General features: G+C 51.1%; 6 protein-coding genes across 6 annotated transcripts; 1 reads left to right on the top strand and 5 right to left on the bottom strand.

The window, feature by feature from the left end:
• Positions 1 to 1,481: 1,481 nt before the first annotated feature.
• Positions 1,482 to 3,402, bottom strand: N7481_010735 (arylsulfatase; the record flags this gene model as incomplete). The annotated part of the gene is made up of 2 exons (XM_057269954.1): positions 1,482 to 3,177; positions 3,248 to 3,402. 2 exons carry the CDS (start codon positions 3,400 to 3,402, stop codon positions 1,482 to 1,484), a joined length of 1,851 nt encoding a protein of 616 aa, XP_057117128.1.
• A 956-nt stretch (positions 3,403 to 4,358) lies between these two features.
• On the top strand, positions 4,359 to 6,213 carry N7481_010736 (sugar porter family MFS transporter; the record flags this gene model as incomplete). The annotated part of the gene is made up of 2 exons (XM_057269955.1): positions 4,359 to 4,662; positions 4,718 to 6,213. 2 exons carry the CDS (start codon positions 4,359 to 4,361, stop codon positions 6,211 to 6,213), a joined length of 1,800 nt encoding a protein of 599 aa, XP_057117129.1.
• A 586-nt stretch (positions 6,214 to 6,799) lies between these two features.
• atfB (bZIP transcription factor atfB) lies at positions 6,800 to 7,787 on the bottom strand (the record flags this gene model as incomplete). The annotated part of the gene is made up of 2 exons (XM_057269956.1): positions 6,800 to 7,289; positions 7,336 to 7,787. 2 exons carry the CDS (start codon positions 7,785 to 7,787, stop codon positions 6,800 to 6,802), a joined length of 942 nt encoding a protein of 313 aa, XP_057117130.1.
• Positions 7,788 to 8,845: 1,058 nt separating this feature from the next.
• On the bottom strand, positions 8,846 to 10,843 carry N7481_010738 (uncharacterized protein; the record flags this gene model as incomplete). The annotated part of the gene is made up of 2 exons (XM_057269957.1): positions 8,846 to 9,795; positions 9,847 to 10,843. 2 exons carry the CDS (start codon positions 10,841 to 10,843, stop codon positions 8,846 to 8,848), a joined length of 1,947 nt encoding a protein of 648 aa, XP_057117131.1.
• A 526-nt stretch (positions 10,844 to 11,369) lies between these two features.
• Positions 11,370 to 13,135, bottom strand: snf4 (AMP-activated serine/threonine-protein kinase regulatory subunit SNF4; the record flags this gene model as incomplete). The annotated part of the gene is made up of 6 exons (XM_057269958.1): positions 11,370 to 11,552; positions 11,608 to 11,717; positions 11,805 to 12,161; positions 12,250 to 12,399; positions 12,464 to 12,659; positions 12,989 to 13,135. 6 exons carry the CDS (start codon positions 13,133 to 13,135, stop codon positions 11,370 to 11,372), a joined length of 1,143 nt encoding a protein of 380 aa, XP_057117132.1.
• A 522-nt stretch (positions 13,136 to 13,657) lies between these two features.
• N7481_010740 (uncharacterized protein) lies at positions 13,658 to 15,715 on the bottom strand (the record flags this gene model as incomplete). Its single annotated transcript, XM_057269959.1, has 1 exon — positions 13,658 to 15,715. One exon carries the CDS (start codon positions 15,713 to 15,715, stop codon positions 13,658 to 13,660), a length of 2,058 nt encoding a protein of 685 aa, XP_057117133.1.
• Positions 15,716 to 16,639: the final 924 nt, after the last annotated feature.

Genomic DNA, 16,639 nt, shown 5'->3' on the forward strand with positions numbered 1-16,639 from the left:
GATCAGGGTTAAAAGAGGCCATGTCTTGCATTCGAATCATACTCGTACTGGTCAGCCCAAGTGAACGGCAGATAATATGTCGCCATGGGCGATGTCAAAGAAATGCATTAGAGAGGGCTTGAAATTTACGACTAGCAGTATCGGCTCAGTTCCATCAAAGGCCAGAAACTGTGTTGTCTTTCATAATACGAGGAAGCGGCCAATAATATACATACAATACCTTTCCGAATGGGCCGCGAGGGGTTCGCCATTTATTCCGAGTCCTTATGATTATCACAACCTGAAGACATACTCGTACTAATTATCAAGGTTAGATGCCCCATAATATGGCATTGCCTTAAAATCCACTGATAGTAGGATAGAATAATCCTAATTAGGCACAGAATGAATTAAACTACCGTATAAGAGGTTTATTGAGGCTTTAAGCGGGAGTTCAAATTTGTCGACCATGTGAAGGTTTGAAAAGGCGATTACCACCACCCGAAACATATCATACTACTATTGAGAATAGAGCTGTTCCGACTATACTGATCTGAGCATTGAACGCCCGGCACAAATCAACCAAATCAATGCCCAGGTGATTACTAACTTGAACTTTTAAATGTACTATCCGTGGACGTTATATCGCTGAGCATCCTTGACTGCTAAACTACCTAGGTAACTTGAAGGTAGCCCTCTCCCCAGACCTCAACTCCAGCAACCACTAATTCTAAACCTTCAACTTGGAAAACATATAGTCTTGGGTTTTGAGCGACCCTCCAAAGTGACATTCCACTTCGGGCCAACAACCTTCCAACTTGAAGGTTTGCAACTTGAATGCCGTCGTTAATTTGAGTTGCCCAGCGGTATAGTAGCCAATGCTCCAATTTTCGAAGACGGGAACAAGCCAATGTGCCATTGTGATCAGAGCTAGTAAATTTCGATTTCCAAGAAGCCCTAGGAACTTGTCCGAAGAGAACAGGACATGTAGATAGTAGGACATTCCAAGTAAGAGACTCGAAGGCTGTCTCTGCGAAAAAGGCGTGTAGTTGAAAATGAAATATATGCATATACTATAGAACGTGGGCCACGGTGCATAGTTCATAAAATACCGTTCAGAGAGCGTCATAGTATTGGCCCATTGGGCACCAACTTGAATACTAAGGCGTACCACACCCCATAACAAATTCCCACAGGCTTACTTCATTCAACTCACTTCAAGTTCACCCCTTGAGCACTTAATGCCCTCATCTTGCCCCGAGTTTTTCTTAATCGTTCGGTCTTGCCGCCATTCAGCATGGCCAATTTTCATGCTCAGGAGTCAGTGGTGCCGATCCCAAGGCGAGGCTGCACGAATAGATTGAGAACAAATCTACTTCTTCTGATCTAGAAACCTTAATTGTCCACTTCCCCGAGGCTCCACAGCATGATTACAAAATCAATTCTATTTTCATATATTCATCAAGCGAGGTATCATTACAATCAAATCGCCAATGCAGTCCCTAGAACGGCTTCACCGTTCGCTGGAATCGGGGAGGTTCACGAGAGAACTTCTCAGGTGTGTCGCGTGCACCTTCCTTCCAGTAATCAAACTCCATCCATGCATTCTCAGGCATTTGTGCCTCAGTCGCTTCCAAGAAATCTCCCAAATCGGGGCAGAGAGGAATGATACCGGTCTCCAAAACATACTGATCCCACATTTTGAGGAGTGTTTTCAGCTTCTCGGGCTCTTGATCTGCCAGATCATGTATCTCGCCGGGGTCCTTGGCGAGGTTGTATAGTTGCCACTTTTCGGGGCCCTTTGGCTTGGGGATGAAGACGATCTTCCAGTCTGCACAACGCAGTGCGGCCCGACCGCAGGTCTCCCAGCCTTGGATGAAATCCTTCGGGTGAATACGCTCGGACTCGCCGATGGCCCAGGGGTGGAAGCTACGGCCACGCATGGAGACGACTTCACGGCCCTGGTAGCTTGGGGCCGGGTGTTTGAGACCGGCCATTTCCAGAATGGAGGGTGCAAGATCCATAACGGTAGCGAACTGGTCGGTGATACCACCAGCCGTTACACCTTGTGGATTGAGATTGATATCCTTGGGGAAGCGGCATGTAAAAGGGACGCGAACGCCACCTTCAGTTGTGTAGGCTTTGTAGAGTCGGGAGGGGGCTGTAGCAGCCTGCGCCCAACGCGGACCATACCAGATGAAAGAGTTACCGTTGCCCAAGTTCTCGAGACTGTTATCGTAGTATTTTTGTAGGTGAGGCATCACACCGTTCTGCACCATCGGGTAGGCTTCGTACGCGGCTCCCTCGGCACCATTGTCGGACATAAAGCAGACAAAGGTATTGTCTAACTCGTCGATCGAGCGCAGATACTCGACCACCTTGCCCACGTTGCTATCAATGCACTCCACCATTCCAGCAAAAACTTCCATAGCAGTCGCGGACTTCTTCTTCTCGTCAGGCGTGAACTCATCCCAAGGCTTAACTTCCTCGGCGTTGACAGGGTGTGCTTCAACATCGTCCCGGATCATACCCAGTTCCTTCAGGCGCTGGAGACGCTTCTGGCGCAGCACATCAGGACCTTCGTCATACACACCACGGTAGTGGTCAATGTACTCCCGGGGAGCTTGTAGAGGCCAATGAGGGGCTGTGAAAGGTAGATATCCAAAGAAAGGACGATCACCATCACCATCTGGACCTGCGCTGCCACCACTCTCCTTCCACTCGCGTATGTAGTCGACCATCTTATCACCGTAACCATCGGACGAATACCAGTCCTCTGGCAGCTTGCGCACGTACTCGCCATCTTCCATATGCAGAGCAATATACGAGGCTTCGATAAAAGTCGGGATCTGGTCCTTATCTCGCAACTCGGGTTCGTAGGCATAGTGGTTGGAGCAGGCGGGGAGATGGGCGAATGATCGAACGAAACCACGCTTGTGAGGGGATCGCTCCGGGGTTAGACCTAGATGCCATTTTCCAGACATAATTGTGTGATATCCGCCGTCACGGAGCAACTCCGGCAGTGCAACGACCCGTTCGTTTAGGTACCCCTCGTATCCGGGCATGCCACGCTGAGGGGCTGTACTCATAGCAGATCCCTTGGGACCATTTTGACCAGAGATGTTGGTCCATTCAATAAGATTACCGAGGCCGGCAATGTGATGGTCGGTGCCAGTCATGATCATTGCTCGCGTGGGACTAAAAAGTTGGCCATGGTAAGTTTCGGAGGGTAATTTCAGAACAGGCCTGAGCTGCTGTGCGGACTTACGAGCATGCTGCAGCGGCGTGGAAATCGGTGAATCGCAGACCTTCCTTTGCGATCTGATCGATATTGGGGGTGCGAATCTCGCCCCCAAAACAGCCCACGTCGGAGAAGCCGAGATCGTCGGCGACGACAACGAGGAAGTTAGGGCGTTTAGCCATCACGAGGGTCGAAGAAGCAAGCAGTGGAGTCCAAAGAGGCAGTGTTGACTTTATTCTCCGGTCACTGGCATGGAATGGGATTCAACAGAGGACGGAAGCAATGGAGAGGGGAAAAGTGAGGAGGGGTACGCCTGCATATGCAGTCTTATAGCGTCGGAACAAGCACTCCCAGCAGCACTCGGCCTTGAGGCCGATCTCTGTTCCATGGGCATACAGTAGCATAGTCATGCCCCTTGAATCTTGATTGCCCCTCGCCCCTCGCCATCGTGGATCCACATTTCGTGCTTGGCTGCGATCAATCGCTAATCGGCCATCGGCTCCAGTGGATTCTCTCCAGAGTGGAGCGAGTCCATCTTTTCACAGAATTGTGGTAATCGGCTGTTTTGTTACATGCGGGGGAAGCTTATCCCCCGCAATTTGGACCGGTCACTTCGGTCACACGGCGTATTGATTACTTGTCCGATAACTTGGTCAATGGTGTTTATGTAGATCGACTGTGTTGTGCAAAAACTATCCATAGACACAGTAGAAGGGAAGAGTATCTTTGAATGAATTTAATACGGAAATGAGATGACCTTTCAGGTGCTTTGAGCATCTTAAAGTAGAGTTCTAAACTGATTACAGGATGATATCTACTGTAATCCTCAAAGTCGGGGCTACCAATCCAGAATAACTCTGGTCGACAGCGGTGTAGTAAATGCAAGGCAAACCCAAGAGGCCAGATGTACGCGTATCAGCTCTACATGATCTGTACCTGATCGACTGCATGGCGTGATGCTTGCGTGTTGATGTGTTGATATGTTGTAGTGTCGGCCGTCGGCAGTCCATGACATAAGACACGCCGATCCGGAAACAACCAACTCCCCGAAACAGCCAGACTCTCCATGAATTGCCCGCTTCACTCTTCTCGACGATCGCCTCCATGACCTCTTCTTCTTTTCCTTCTTCTCCGCAATATGTCCAGCCATGTAATCCCTTCTATATCAAGACCTCCCACCGCCACCCCGTCCCCTGAATCCGTACTCGGTGCTGCCCGGACTCGTTTGTCCAGCTGGTGGAACAATTTATCCAATAATACCTTCGCCTCGTACACCCAATTACCCCAGCAATCAGACCTCGATTCCACTCAATTACAGTCGGAGGACCAACTCCACGCGATGGAAGCTTTGCGGCTGTCCAAAGCCCGATGGCGCACATACTGGCTGGCTGCTGTTCTCTGTTGCGGCGGAGCTTTGTTCGGATATGACTCGGGCGTCATTGGTATGTCTTACGGAGCATAAACAGCTGCCATTGAAGCTATAACTAACTCTCCCAGGTGGGGTTCTAACCTTCGCTTCGTTCCAGAACTCCTTTAACATCACCTCCGAACAAGAAACCCGCGTTAGCGCCATCGCCGTGGGCATCCAACAAGCCGGCGCATTAGCGGGATGTTTCCTGATATGGCCCGTGACGAACCAGTTTGGAAGGAGGATAGCAATGATGGCTTGCTCAGTCGTTTTCTGCCTCGGCGTCATACTAGAAGTCATCGACACGCACTCGCTGCCAATCTTCTACGTCGGGCGTGTCATCTGTGGTCTTGGTGTCGGTGGCTCGGCAACCGTCATCCCGATCTATATGTCTGAGATGAGTCCCAAGGAAATCCGAGGCCAACTCGGCTCCTGCTATCAACTTACCTATACGATCGGCATCTTGGCCTCATATTGGATAGATTATGGCGTCAAGGCCATGCCAGCTACCGCCAGGCAGTGGCAGCTACCCATCGGTTTACAACTCGTCCCAGGTTTCCTGATGGGGGTGGGGATGCTCTCGCTTGACGAGAGCGTACGCTGGTTACTGGCGCACGGGAAAACAGACGATGCATGGCGCAGTCTCGTCTGGATCCGGGCGGGTGACAGCGAAGCCGTGAATGAGGAGTTCAACGAGATGTGTCGCGGTCTTGAAGAAGAGCGGCACGCCACGGCTGGTTTCCGTTTGCGCGAACTCCTCGAGGGCCCGAATATGCATCGCTTGCTTATTGGTGCAGGAATCTTCCTCGCACAGCAGTCGACTGGTTCGACAGCGCTGGCGTATTTCGGTCCACAATTCTTCTCCCTGCTCGTTGGGCCAGGTGATAAAAATCTGCTTTTGACTGGTATCTTCGGGGCTATCAAAGTTGTTGCTTGTCTGATCTTCGTGCTTTTCATGTCCGATCGCTTCGGACGGCGTCCCGTGCTGGCAATGGGGGCGTCGTTCATGGCGGTGTGTATGCTTGCTACGGCAGGAGTGGTCAAGAACTACCCACCGCAAGACGGGGTCATCTCTTCCGCGGGCATCGCCACCTTGGCTTTGATATACCTCGATATCATCGCATATAACTTCAGCTGGGGTCCTCTGCCCTGGCCGTGTACAAGCGAGATCTTCCCCACACGCATCCGCGAGCCGGGTGTGGCGTTTGGCGTGGGTTCGCAGTGGCTCTTTAATTTTGTGTGGAGCTTCTCCACGCCATACATCATGGAAGGGATTGGGTGGGGCACGTTCTTACTTTTTGGCGTGCTGGATATCTTCATCGTTGCATTTACGTTCTTCTGTCTCAAGGAGACTGCGGGAAAGACACTGGAGGAGATAAATGAAATGTTCGACGGGGTGGACCCCGATGCGGAACATGGTTGGAAAGGCGATGTTATCGACGAAGCGGGTGGCTCGCACGGCCCGGGCGGCCGTGAAATCGGTCCAGAACAGTTCCTGGATCGCAACAATTCCGTGACCACGGCCAAATCGGACCAGTCCAAGCATGGCCATGCACATGTTGAGTTGACCGCTAGACGGTATTGACATACAGCCGTGACATCAAAGTACAAAGCTGTCTAAGTGGGGTATGTATAAACATTTTACTATATCTCGGTATGGGGGTATACAGTTACATATGGACATATTTAAAGCATACTATTGGATGCATTGCATCTGTGTCATTCACTGACCAAGTCACACGGGGTCCTATCCACTGAGTAAAAACAACGAGCCTCCGAGCCAACTCCAAACCAGCAAAGCCTTGCCAATGCTAAATAATATAACAGCATGGCATTCGAAGCAAACGAGAGGAAAGAACAGGTATACTAGTAGCATGGGTAAGAAACATGCTCCATAGTTCCATCCCAATAGACACATCAACGCCCAACACCCTCCAGCTGAAATACAGAGACACAAGGAAATTTTGTTTTTGAAGAAAAGCACAAAGAAAGAAAAGAGAATAGGAGGAGGAGGAGGAGGAGGAGGAGGAGAAGAAGAAGAAGAAGAAGAAAAGACCATAGCTCAAGTCCTAGCAGGACTGCTGCTTCCCAGCCTCAATTAATTACCCACCATCAACGAAGAGCAACCCTTGTAACATGCGAGAGGTTCTTGAAACATCCATCATATCATATCAAGGTACGTTGATAAGGTCCTCGAATGTATCATCTGTCGAAAAGGCGTACGACGATTCCGACATCAGAGTCACCTCTGAGTCCCGACGCAATTGCTGCTCCAAGGCATCTGCAGGGTAAACCGGAGCGACTGAAGCTGCAACGGGCTCTAATTGCATCGGGTCATCAAAACCAAAGGACAATGCCGAAGCAGTCTGGACCGCAATAGAAGCAGGAGTCGCAGTTGGAAGCGTCGCAGTCGGGGTAGGAGGGCCGTCGGACGAGGAAGTGGGGATATTCTCAACAATCTCAGCCATGGGCTCCGGGGGCACTGAAAGACGGCTGTCGGTGTCGGTAATTTTCTTGACCATTTGCGCGAGGTGCAGCTTGATGGGTTCATCGCCGCACTGGGCATGTTTTAGGACTTCGTTCTTCAGATGGAGGAGGTCGGAGCGTAGCCGGGCAATTTCCGCCACTAGGCCGTCTTTCTTCTCAGACTGTTCTTTGAACCTGAACTCGAGCTGCTGTGTGTGTTCCTTTTTTTTTCTGTCGACACTTGCTTGCCGCCAAACGGTTGCGCTCGAGGAATTTCGCCCTCTTCGCGCGCTCCTGGTATGGGTTGTCTTCCAGCTCTGGGCTCAGACTATCCATTGCCGTATTGCAATCGCGGGCTCGACGTCGGCGACTGGCACTTTCGATATCCAAACTGGAAGAATCGCGCGCGTGTTGATCATCGTAAGGTGGAGGTGTAGGCTGGCCGTTTCGGACCTGGGCGTTCTTCAGGTCTCGTTCCAAAACCGAGCTGGCAAAGGCTGCGGCCTCCATTTTAGCATCCCATCCGGTACCCATGGTGGGAGATACTGGGCTAAGGCCCCAAAGCTGATCGTCGTCGGGGATGGGAAGCCCTAGAAACTCGCCGGTGAAAGTGTTGGCAGTCGGGAAAGCTGACGGGCCAACGTGAGGGAGACCGTGGTGGGCGACGGAGGGGTTGAGGTTGCTGGTAGACATTGCTGCGGTTCAATTGAAAGAGAATTGCAGGTGCGAGGAAGGTGCCGCAGCTCAATTCGTGTGAAGGTGTGCTGTTTTGGGCGTCGGAGGAGCTTGCGTTTCTGTTTTGAATTTGTGTTTTGTGTTTCTGATGTCGATTCTGTTTCTCCTTCCACTGCTGGTTCGGCCTCTGGCTCTGGATCTTCTGTTTCTGTCGAAGTAAATGGACTAGGCGCAGCTTGCAGACATGGAAACACTGACCACAACACCAGAGTTTCGGGCGTCAAAACCAGCAAAGGTGCGATGCTGGGGTTCAACCGTCAAGAACCACGGATGCGAGGCCGGCCGGTGCCTGAAGAGAAGAGGCCCAGGTGTCGGTCGACCGATTGGAGCCACGGTCGGACAGAACTTCCAGCGGTCCAGCAGATCCGGGCGAATGCGCGTGCAGGGTGAGATGAGGTGTTTGTGGGACAGACCAGGATAGGAGTCAAAATAGAGCAAGAGCCGTGCCAGAGCAGCGGAGAGGGGAGGGAAGACAAATGCAGTGCCATGGTCAGCCCTGGCACAATGAACTCTCTGCAGTCTTTGACATCACCCCGGAGCTGACTACGACAAGACCAGGGGAAGGGGGAGGGGTGTTGCAGTTGGGAACTTGGAAACAAATAAAGAGAGTATCTACTGCCGAGCAATTAAGTTACTACTGTTACTACTGTAGAATCTCTAAACTGATACCCTATGGCCCAGGCTACCCAGGTGGTTAGCTACTTGAGTCGATCCCAGTCTCCTACCCACTCTCCTACTCACGTTGAATAACTTCTGGATTGAATTGGAACTTCTTCAAATACAAAGAAGCTCTCAATTCAAGGAAGAATAAGTTAATTCGGGAACTCAGGCCGTCCAATAGCAACAGCCCATCGGTACGTGGACCCCATCATCAAAGTGGGCCCTGTATAATGTATACAACCAAAAAAAGAAAACAAGAGAGCTAATTTATACATGCACTTCGTACACCTCCATGTTTGTTTTAGTTGTACTAAAAACTTGAACTTGAAAGAAAGAGAAGAAAAGAAAACACCCCTTCACTCCTGCTGCTTTACCCCTGCAACCCAATCCCGCAACTGCCGGTTCACGCCTTGCCAGTCTTCCATCAGTAGCCGCGCGATAGCGAAGTACCCGGCCTCCTCGGGGTTATCTCGCAGGTGCCGATATCCAAGCAGAGTCGGTGCAAAAGCCCGTGCAAGATAATCTAGATTTTGCAGACACGCCACTCGTCGGATTGGTGTCCCGGACTGGGGCCCTTGAAGCCAGATCAATAACCCAAAAGTAGCGCAGAGCAAAGAACGCTGCATTTCACTGGCCAATGCAATAATGGCAAAAGTGATGAGCTGGATTCTTGGAGTGGTTGGGATAGGCGCAGCTATGTTGGCAGCGTAGATGGTCTGGAGAACCTCGAACAGGTGGGCAGAGCCGAGGAGCCCGTCTGGCAGCCCCGTCAAAAGTGCCTGGAATGTAACACCTACAATCAATGTTTGTTCCAAGTTTGACTCGCCCTCCCAATGTGGTATCACGATCGTCCGCAGCCTTATCGCAATCTTGGAATCTTCCTTCTCTGCGTCCAATACGTCACTGGCAAAGTAGTCGTACAGACGATTGGCAGCTCGGGTGTCGCCGCCCTCATTAAATAGACCGTTTGTGTTGGGACCATATTTCCGGAGGTACAAAATCATCGCCACAAAACATGTCGGTAATTGCAACGGTCCAGGAATTAATCTCGACCCCCAGACGAGATAGCTAGGTCCACCAAGACGAGACATAGATTCCAGAGACCTTCCCTGTAGGGCAGTCATAGGCTTCTTTTGACGAGTCAGATTTGCAAATGTCTTCGTTCGTCGCAGTTTTGGCATCGATGGTCCAGGAACTGGTGCTTGAGTGACAATCTCCATATTGGATTGCACTGGGCGAATTCGACGGAGTACCCGATCTCGGGTATGAACGTGGTCCTGGTCTACCTTATTTGCCGCCGATGTGGCTTCATAAAAGTCGTTAGCTAGTCCATACTTCAAATTTCAGATCTGCTTACATTCAATATTTGCGATAATTTCGTCGTCGAGTCTAATTTGGAGATTGTACTGTTCCGAAAGCGAATTGAATCCATTAGCAGCCCTCACTGGATCAAGTCGACAAGTTCGACTCGCGTAGCTGGCATTAGATGTATGGCGGGAGCTGAAAAAGGTCTGGCCACTGGGAGGAAGCTGTGAAGTGGGCATCAGGGTGGATCCAATACTCGAAGAGCGCTTTGAAGGTGCATGGGCAAGCGTCGGAGGTGCCGTAGTTTCCACGGTGATTCTGTCCGCAAAGGGATCTGATCCTTCGGCAAAGTGACTGGTCTCTGGCACATAGTCTGCGAAGAAAGCTGGCGAGAAGCAATCTTGCTGCAATTCTAAAACTGGTGTCTGAAGGCCGAGCTGAGAAGAGTGCCGATGCACTGTTGCGCTCGTATTTTGGGAGTCCTGTGTTTCCGCCGTTTGAGTGCTAACAGTTCGCTGTTGCTCTGTCGCCTCCGACCCGGCAGAAGGTGGGTTCCGAGATAGAGGAGAAAAAGGGCCTGAAAGGCCAATCCTGACAGGTGCTTCTGATCCCTCACTTTCTGCTTGATCATGGAGTGGTTGGGCTGTCTCCGAGCTTTCGCTTTGTTCACTGGATTTGTTGGATTTGTTGTGGCGGAAGCGGGTAATGATGCTTTTTAGAGGATTAGAGCCACGAGGTCGAGAGAGACTCCGAGCAGTCTCTTGGATAGTGGATGCATGCCCAGAAGGCTGGCTGCCATCGTCATCTGCCGGTGCGTCTTCGTCGTGCTGAACAGTAGCAGGGCTCTCTGCCGCGGTCACGGTCTCGCTCGTGCGCTCCGGGTCAGTACGATGAAACTCCGAGTCGGGAATATCTGGTACAATGTCCGATTCTGTCTGATACGGCGGAGGTATGGTTGTTGTACGACGCCGACGATGCCAGGTGAGACGAGACCGCGGGGGATTTTCGTCCGATCTGGACAAAGCCAAGATCTGTCGAAGTGATGCCATTTGATGCGAGACTGTATCCAAAGCTCAAGTTGTAGCGATGCAGAGGTTGAGCTCAAGCATGAAAAGGTAAGAAATAGAAGTGGCAATATGTGTAGATGTAGAGAGGAATGAGACGCAGTCAAGAGAGGATCCTCCAGGGCTACTAGCACTAGTACTAGTAGTTCAGGAAGGTGCGTGCTGCGTGAACTGGCAGGAGCGCAGAAGGACTTGGACTACAAATACAGTACTGACAGTAGTACTGACAGTACTAGTACCTGCCTAGGTAGGTACTGTTAGTATATCCTAGGGTACCTGGGAAGCATTGGAAGGAAATCTATTATTCTGTCCCCATTGCGCCGGCTCGATTCTTCTCAACGAGCCTTTTTAAGAGAACATATTACCTTTGTACATTCAGCCCCAAATGCCAAGGATATCCGATTGTCCAAGATCACGCAAAACAGAGAACGCCGGTTTCATGCAATTCAAAGAGTATGTATAAAATGGGCTGAGGACGTGAACTCGCTCCCCGTCCCAGTCCCGGTCCCAATCATGCTTCGTCATTTTCTCCCTCCAGGAGAATGTAATGGAGGATATCACTCAGTGTGATGACTCCCTTGAGCTTGAAATACTCATCCACAACTACCAGCCGGTGGACACGGGATTTACGGATCGTATCGAAGATCGTATCCAGTCCGTCATTGAGTGAGCACGTGTAAATGCCCGGGAATTCCTATATCCGCACATTAGTATCACCGCTTGCTAAACAATGATAGGCTCCAACATACCGGTGATCGCTTCTTCAGCACCTCTCCAACAGTCAAACTCAAATCGTCGTAAACACCACCTCGAATCAGCGCAATCACATCGACCGACTCGAAAACGTTGTATACGACACCTAGTAGAAGAAATATCAATCAATCCATTCATTAAGTCTGCTCAGGAAAGGAAAACTGCGGAAGGGACATAGGATTCGTGAGCATACCTTCAGAATTCAGGATTGGCACGCTGGATATACTCCGTTCGACCAGGATATGAATCACGTCGATGACGGGGGTGTCCATTGACGCCGTCGCTATATTATCATAGGTACCCAATAGCAGTTCTCCCAGCGGGCGGCGCAATTTCTGTGTATCGCTGACATTGACGGCGACGAACTTCAAGATGCGATACTGCGTTATAACACTGAGCACATGGGATCTATCGGTTTGACTGTCGTTGGTGACGAGGGGAATACGACGCGCGCGTGACTCAAGCATGCGCCGGCATGCTTCGTAAAGAGGACGCTCGGGGTCGATAGAGACGGTCTCGGGAGGCGCAACGCCCAATGCTTTCTCAACCTCTGTGCCCGCCCAGATTTGGTCAGCTTGAATTGATAATGGGCCGAAAAGGAAAGGGGAGCGTAGGAGCGCGGGAATGGCGCTACATACCGCGAAGGCTATCAAGTCGGAACTGGTCGATTTCTCCCAGTGCAGCGGGATTTTGGAAATAGTATTGGATGACATTGATGTAGTCGGAGGTGGTCAGGAGACCTGCGAACTTCGAGGCCTTGGAGTCCCACAGCGGGGCTGAAACGATGCCTGTACTTCCCGATTGCGCTTCAGTCAGCCAGTGTCTCTTTTCTTTTTGCTTTTGCTTGCGCACACACGCCTTCCTCAGCTGTCGCAGAGCCATCGCGGAGGAGAGGGGAGGGGGAAGGGCCCGAAAGTGACTTGCCATTTTGGATGAGAATATTCAAGCTCTCCTTCACGGAAAGGGAGGTGTCGAATATGATGAGGCGAAAGCTTAAGGGGAGGACATCGTAACTGGTGCGAACCTTCAGGAAGTTGCGAATGGCACGCTGTTTGATGCCGCGTTAGTCAAGATCTGGATGCGAGCTGGTCACCCGCCACGAACGGGGGCGAGGTTTGCAATTCCGGAACCCCGTTCGATCACACAACCTGGGCCCTCTTCCCCGGCTTGTCTCGTTCCCCGGTCAGATCCTTATTGAAAAGGAAGCGAGCGACGAGGTAGGGGCAAGAGGGTTGCTTCTCTCTCCTTGGTCTCTGGATCTCTCTCGATCTCGATCTCGGTCTCTCGCACTCTGTGTCTCTCTGGTCCGCCGAATGTGGAGGGGTCGACCGATGGCGCGGGGGAATCGAAGGGGAAAAAAGAAAGTCACCAACTTACCAGGCCCTGTCGCTCTTCCCGATCTACAGGTCTCTCGGATTGGGAGGTCATTGGAGGCCGAAGGTACGAGGATGGCTGCACGAAAGGCGCGTGACCGAGGGAGGTGAAGGGCCCGGAGAGGTGAGGCCGAGTGTCCGCCTTCGTCATGACCGGAAGTGGGGGTGGAGTGCTTGGGGAAGGGAAAATGGAACGAGGATAAAGGATCGCTCCAGAAGCATTTGGTATCTACAACTCTTCTGCTCGATTTTTCTTTTCTTTCTACTGCGAATAATAATCATGGGGGCAATGCGAGGCGCAGAAAATAGAAATGCGCCTCTGCTCGTCCCCCGCTCGGGGCTTGGGACTGATGCCTCAGGCGGGTGGCGTGTATACATGAGCTACAACGGTACACCGGAGTATTGGGATAGATGTAGACCCCCGCTGCATGACAGAATAATTTGTAAGTTCATATTTGCATTTAGACTATAGAAATTGACCCCTTGAACGCCTCCTGCTACTCGCCAAATGCAAGGTATCATCGCGCCGCAGAAAAAAAGGAAAGCGGAAAAATCCGTGTTTCATCTGACTCCGATTGGCCATTCCAACAAATCAAGAAGAAAAGGATTAAAATGAGCAACAAGATGTCGTAATTAGAACCGCCAGAGGTAGGAAGCTTGGTTACACCTTAACTCAGGCATGCCCGTGGAGCTTGAATCGATAAAGGCAGGTTTGATTCGAGCCCCAGTTTTCCTTAACGCGCAAGACGACCTTGTCCACACGGATTGTAGGAATATCGATGATCGGTGATAGGGCGAAGGCCTGTCTATAGTTGAGTTCCTTGATATCGTAGAAAAATCGCCCGATTCGGTAGAAGTTCGGTCCGAGGAGAGGATCGTCTGAATAGTCCTCCGGGTCAGAATGCGGGTTCGATCTCTTCAAGGCACTCATGAGGACCTCAGAAAGCGAGTTTGCCCCGGGCAGGTTAAAATTCCCAAGTCCTTGCTTTTTTGCTGGTCGGGGCTTTTTGGATTGACGTTGGTTCTTTCCACCGCCGTAAGGGGACTTCCAGTCAAAGTCAGACTCGTATTCTTCTCCATCATTTGCACCTGAGTCAACGACAACAAACTGTGCCCACATCTCGACGATTTTTGGTGCTGATGTGGGATCTAAAGTTGCTGTCATTGGGATATGCTCGATGACCAGTTCTTCCGGCACGATAGCACGACCAAGAAAAACCGCGAGCTGGGCTTCCTTCACGCTGCACCAGCAATCACCAGCCTCCTCCCAGGGTAACAGTGCAGCTAGCTGCTCGTGAACTGCTTTCATTGTATCGCCTGAAGAAAATATGTTAAGGCCCCTTAGGAACTTCCTTAAGCGGGAGACTGGCTTGACAGTGCTTTCGCTAGCCGAAGGTGAAGTCGCGTGAGGATCGACCATGGCTCCGTTTGACGGGGAAAGAAAGTTGATCTGGAGGTCCATAGAACGTAATTGAGCGTTATATGGCATATTGGTGGGATGCCCTGTCGTCAGGCCCTTTTGCTCTGATCGAGAAGACTTCAGCTCCTTCGATAATGACGATATTTGGCTACTCATGTCTGACAATCGACTTCGGATCTCGCGGACAGCTGGGTCTGTTCCATTTGAAGGGAAGTTCGAATATTCACCAGAGGGGGCAAATAGGCCAAGGCCGTCACAAATATTTGTCTGGTAGGCGCCGACAAGAAGCATAGAAAACAGCAGAATGCCTGCGGTTTTGAACCAATTGATGGCAATCCAGTCGACGCCTTTCAGTGCAGCCCCAGAAATATCGCGCATGTAGTCTCTTATGCGGCTCTCGGAACTTGAGGATGAATCCCATTGCTGGGGTTCTTGCAGAACAGGTTCATCCGAACGTGACTCCGAGCGAGGAAGTGATTGGAAACGAGATGGAAAAACAGTCCTTGCTTCGGCGGTCCATGTCTGATCGGCAGGGTTGACAAAGTCGGACTGATCAGCCAGCACGGAACTCGGTTCATCCTCTTCCTCAATCGTCGGTTGAAGCTGCACACCAGAGGGTCGTCGAGGGGCCTTGGAAAGATTCGACCCATGGTCACTTGGTCGCGTACGTTGCAGCTCGCCATCATGGATTGTGCGCTCCAGCTCAAATGATACTTCAGAGGCATTGTCGACCGAGCTGTGACGATGCGGAGTACCGTCATCAGGCTCCTCACGGGAAAAGAAGTTTGACAACTGTCGCAGCGGCTTCGGATACATCGGGGAGTTCGTAATCTCTGATATCAAGCTGTTCTTGCGTCTAGGCGGTGGTATATCGGGGCTTGAATCCGTAGATACTGCTCGTGGGATAGGCGGAGTCGGTGTCCTATCAGAATGCACTTCTCTGGTAGGCGACTCGGTTGCTTCTCGTAGCGCACGGAAAAGTTGATCGTCCGGCGTAGGTTCTCGCTTAGTTCGCCGACTGGTATGAATCGAACCGCTTCTGGAAGGCACCACAGAGCCAGTTCTTGAGAGGGATATTCGCTGCTCGCTGTCGTCAAGGCCAGTGTTGATCCTTTTAACCATGCCCATGACATCCTGAATTGGATCATGTGCTGCTTCTTTTGGCAATGCCGTCGGCCCTGTGGCGCCATAATTGTGTGATGTTCCAACAGCCACTGGCGGTAAAACAGGACCATTGGAAAAGTCAAGCAGTGTTTCGAACGGCCGTTGAGGAGACCCGGCACCCCGGCCCGCCGTAGCGCGTTTAGACATGCTACACCTATTCTTTCAGCACTGAGACAAAAATGGAATGAAAAGAGCAATTTGCCAAAAAACAGGTGAATCGCAGAGTATCAGGTTGAGTCCGGGAAAGCAGATAGGTGGATACCTGCAGATGGGGTAGATGCTAGGGGTGGAAAAGTAGGCTTTGAAGGATCATGTCCGGGAGATATCAAGACATGGTTTCGCAGGCAAATAATGAAAACAATGAATGCGACAAATTTCAAAGGCAGTGAGAAGGACAAAGGAACAGAATTAGAAACAGAAACAAAAAGAAAAACTTACACTAGGCGGTTCCAGAGTGAGCAGGTCTGGGATAAACGGACGCCAGGACCAGTCCTTTTTTTTTTAAGTTAGACTCCGACTGTCAGTCAAGAACTCGGAATCCCGGGAAATCAAACACCAGTCTAGGCGTGAATCAGGTGGTTGTGGTGGGGAGGTATAGCCAGCCCAGGGACGGGGCAGCGCACACGATCAAGGGCGTCGCAAGCAAAGGATCCCCGGATCGCGGGGGCTGAAAGTGACAAGAATCCGCCGACTGTGAAATCAAGCAAGTTTTCAAGTAATCTGCGGCGTTGCTGGTCTCAATTGTCGATCGCGACCCCGAACTTTGCAGAGTTGAGACGCGCAGACGCGCGCCGGAACGTGACTGCGGGTTGAGCTGGGAAGGGGAAGGGGTGGAGCCGCAACAATTGGACGACGATCGATTAGCGGCCCGTTGAGGTAGAATGAGACCACTACTAGTCTTGGTGTCGCAGATGGGTTGAGCAAAAAAATGGAGGTGAGAAGAGTTCAAACTTTGAAACAAAGCAAGAAACAGTGGAAGTTCCAAGGTTGGCTCTGGTGAAGGTTCTCGAGTGACTTTGACCGTGACTCCGCACGTCTTCAGGTTTCTTTGTCGCTTTGATGTCTTTCAAG

This window comes from Penicillium waksmanii (assembly GCF_028829765.1).
Source record: "Penicillium waksmanii strain IBT 27052 chromosome Unknown utg000009l:1.0-4314994.0:1.0-4318279.0, whole genome shotgun sequence".
NCBI classification, from domain to species: domain Eukaryota; kingdom Fungi; phylum Ascomycota; class Eurotiomycetes; order Eurotiales; family Aspergillaceae; genus Penicillium; species Penicillium waksmanii.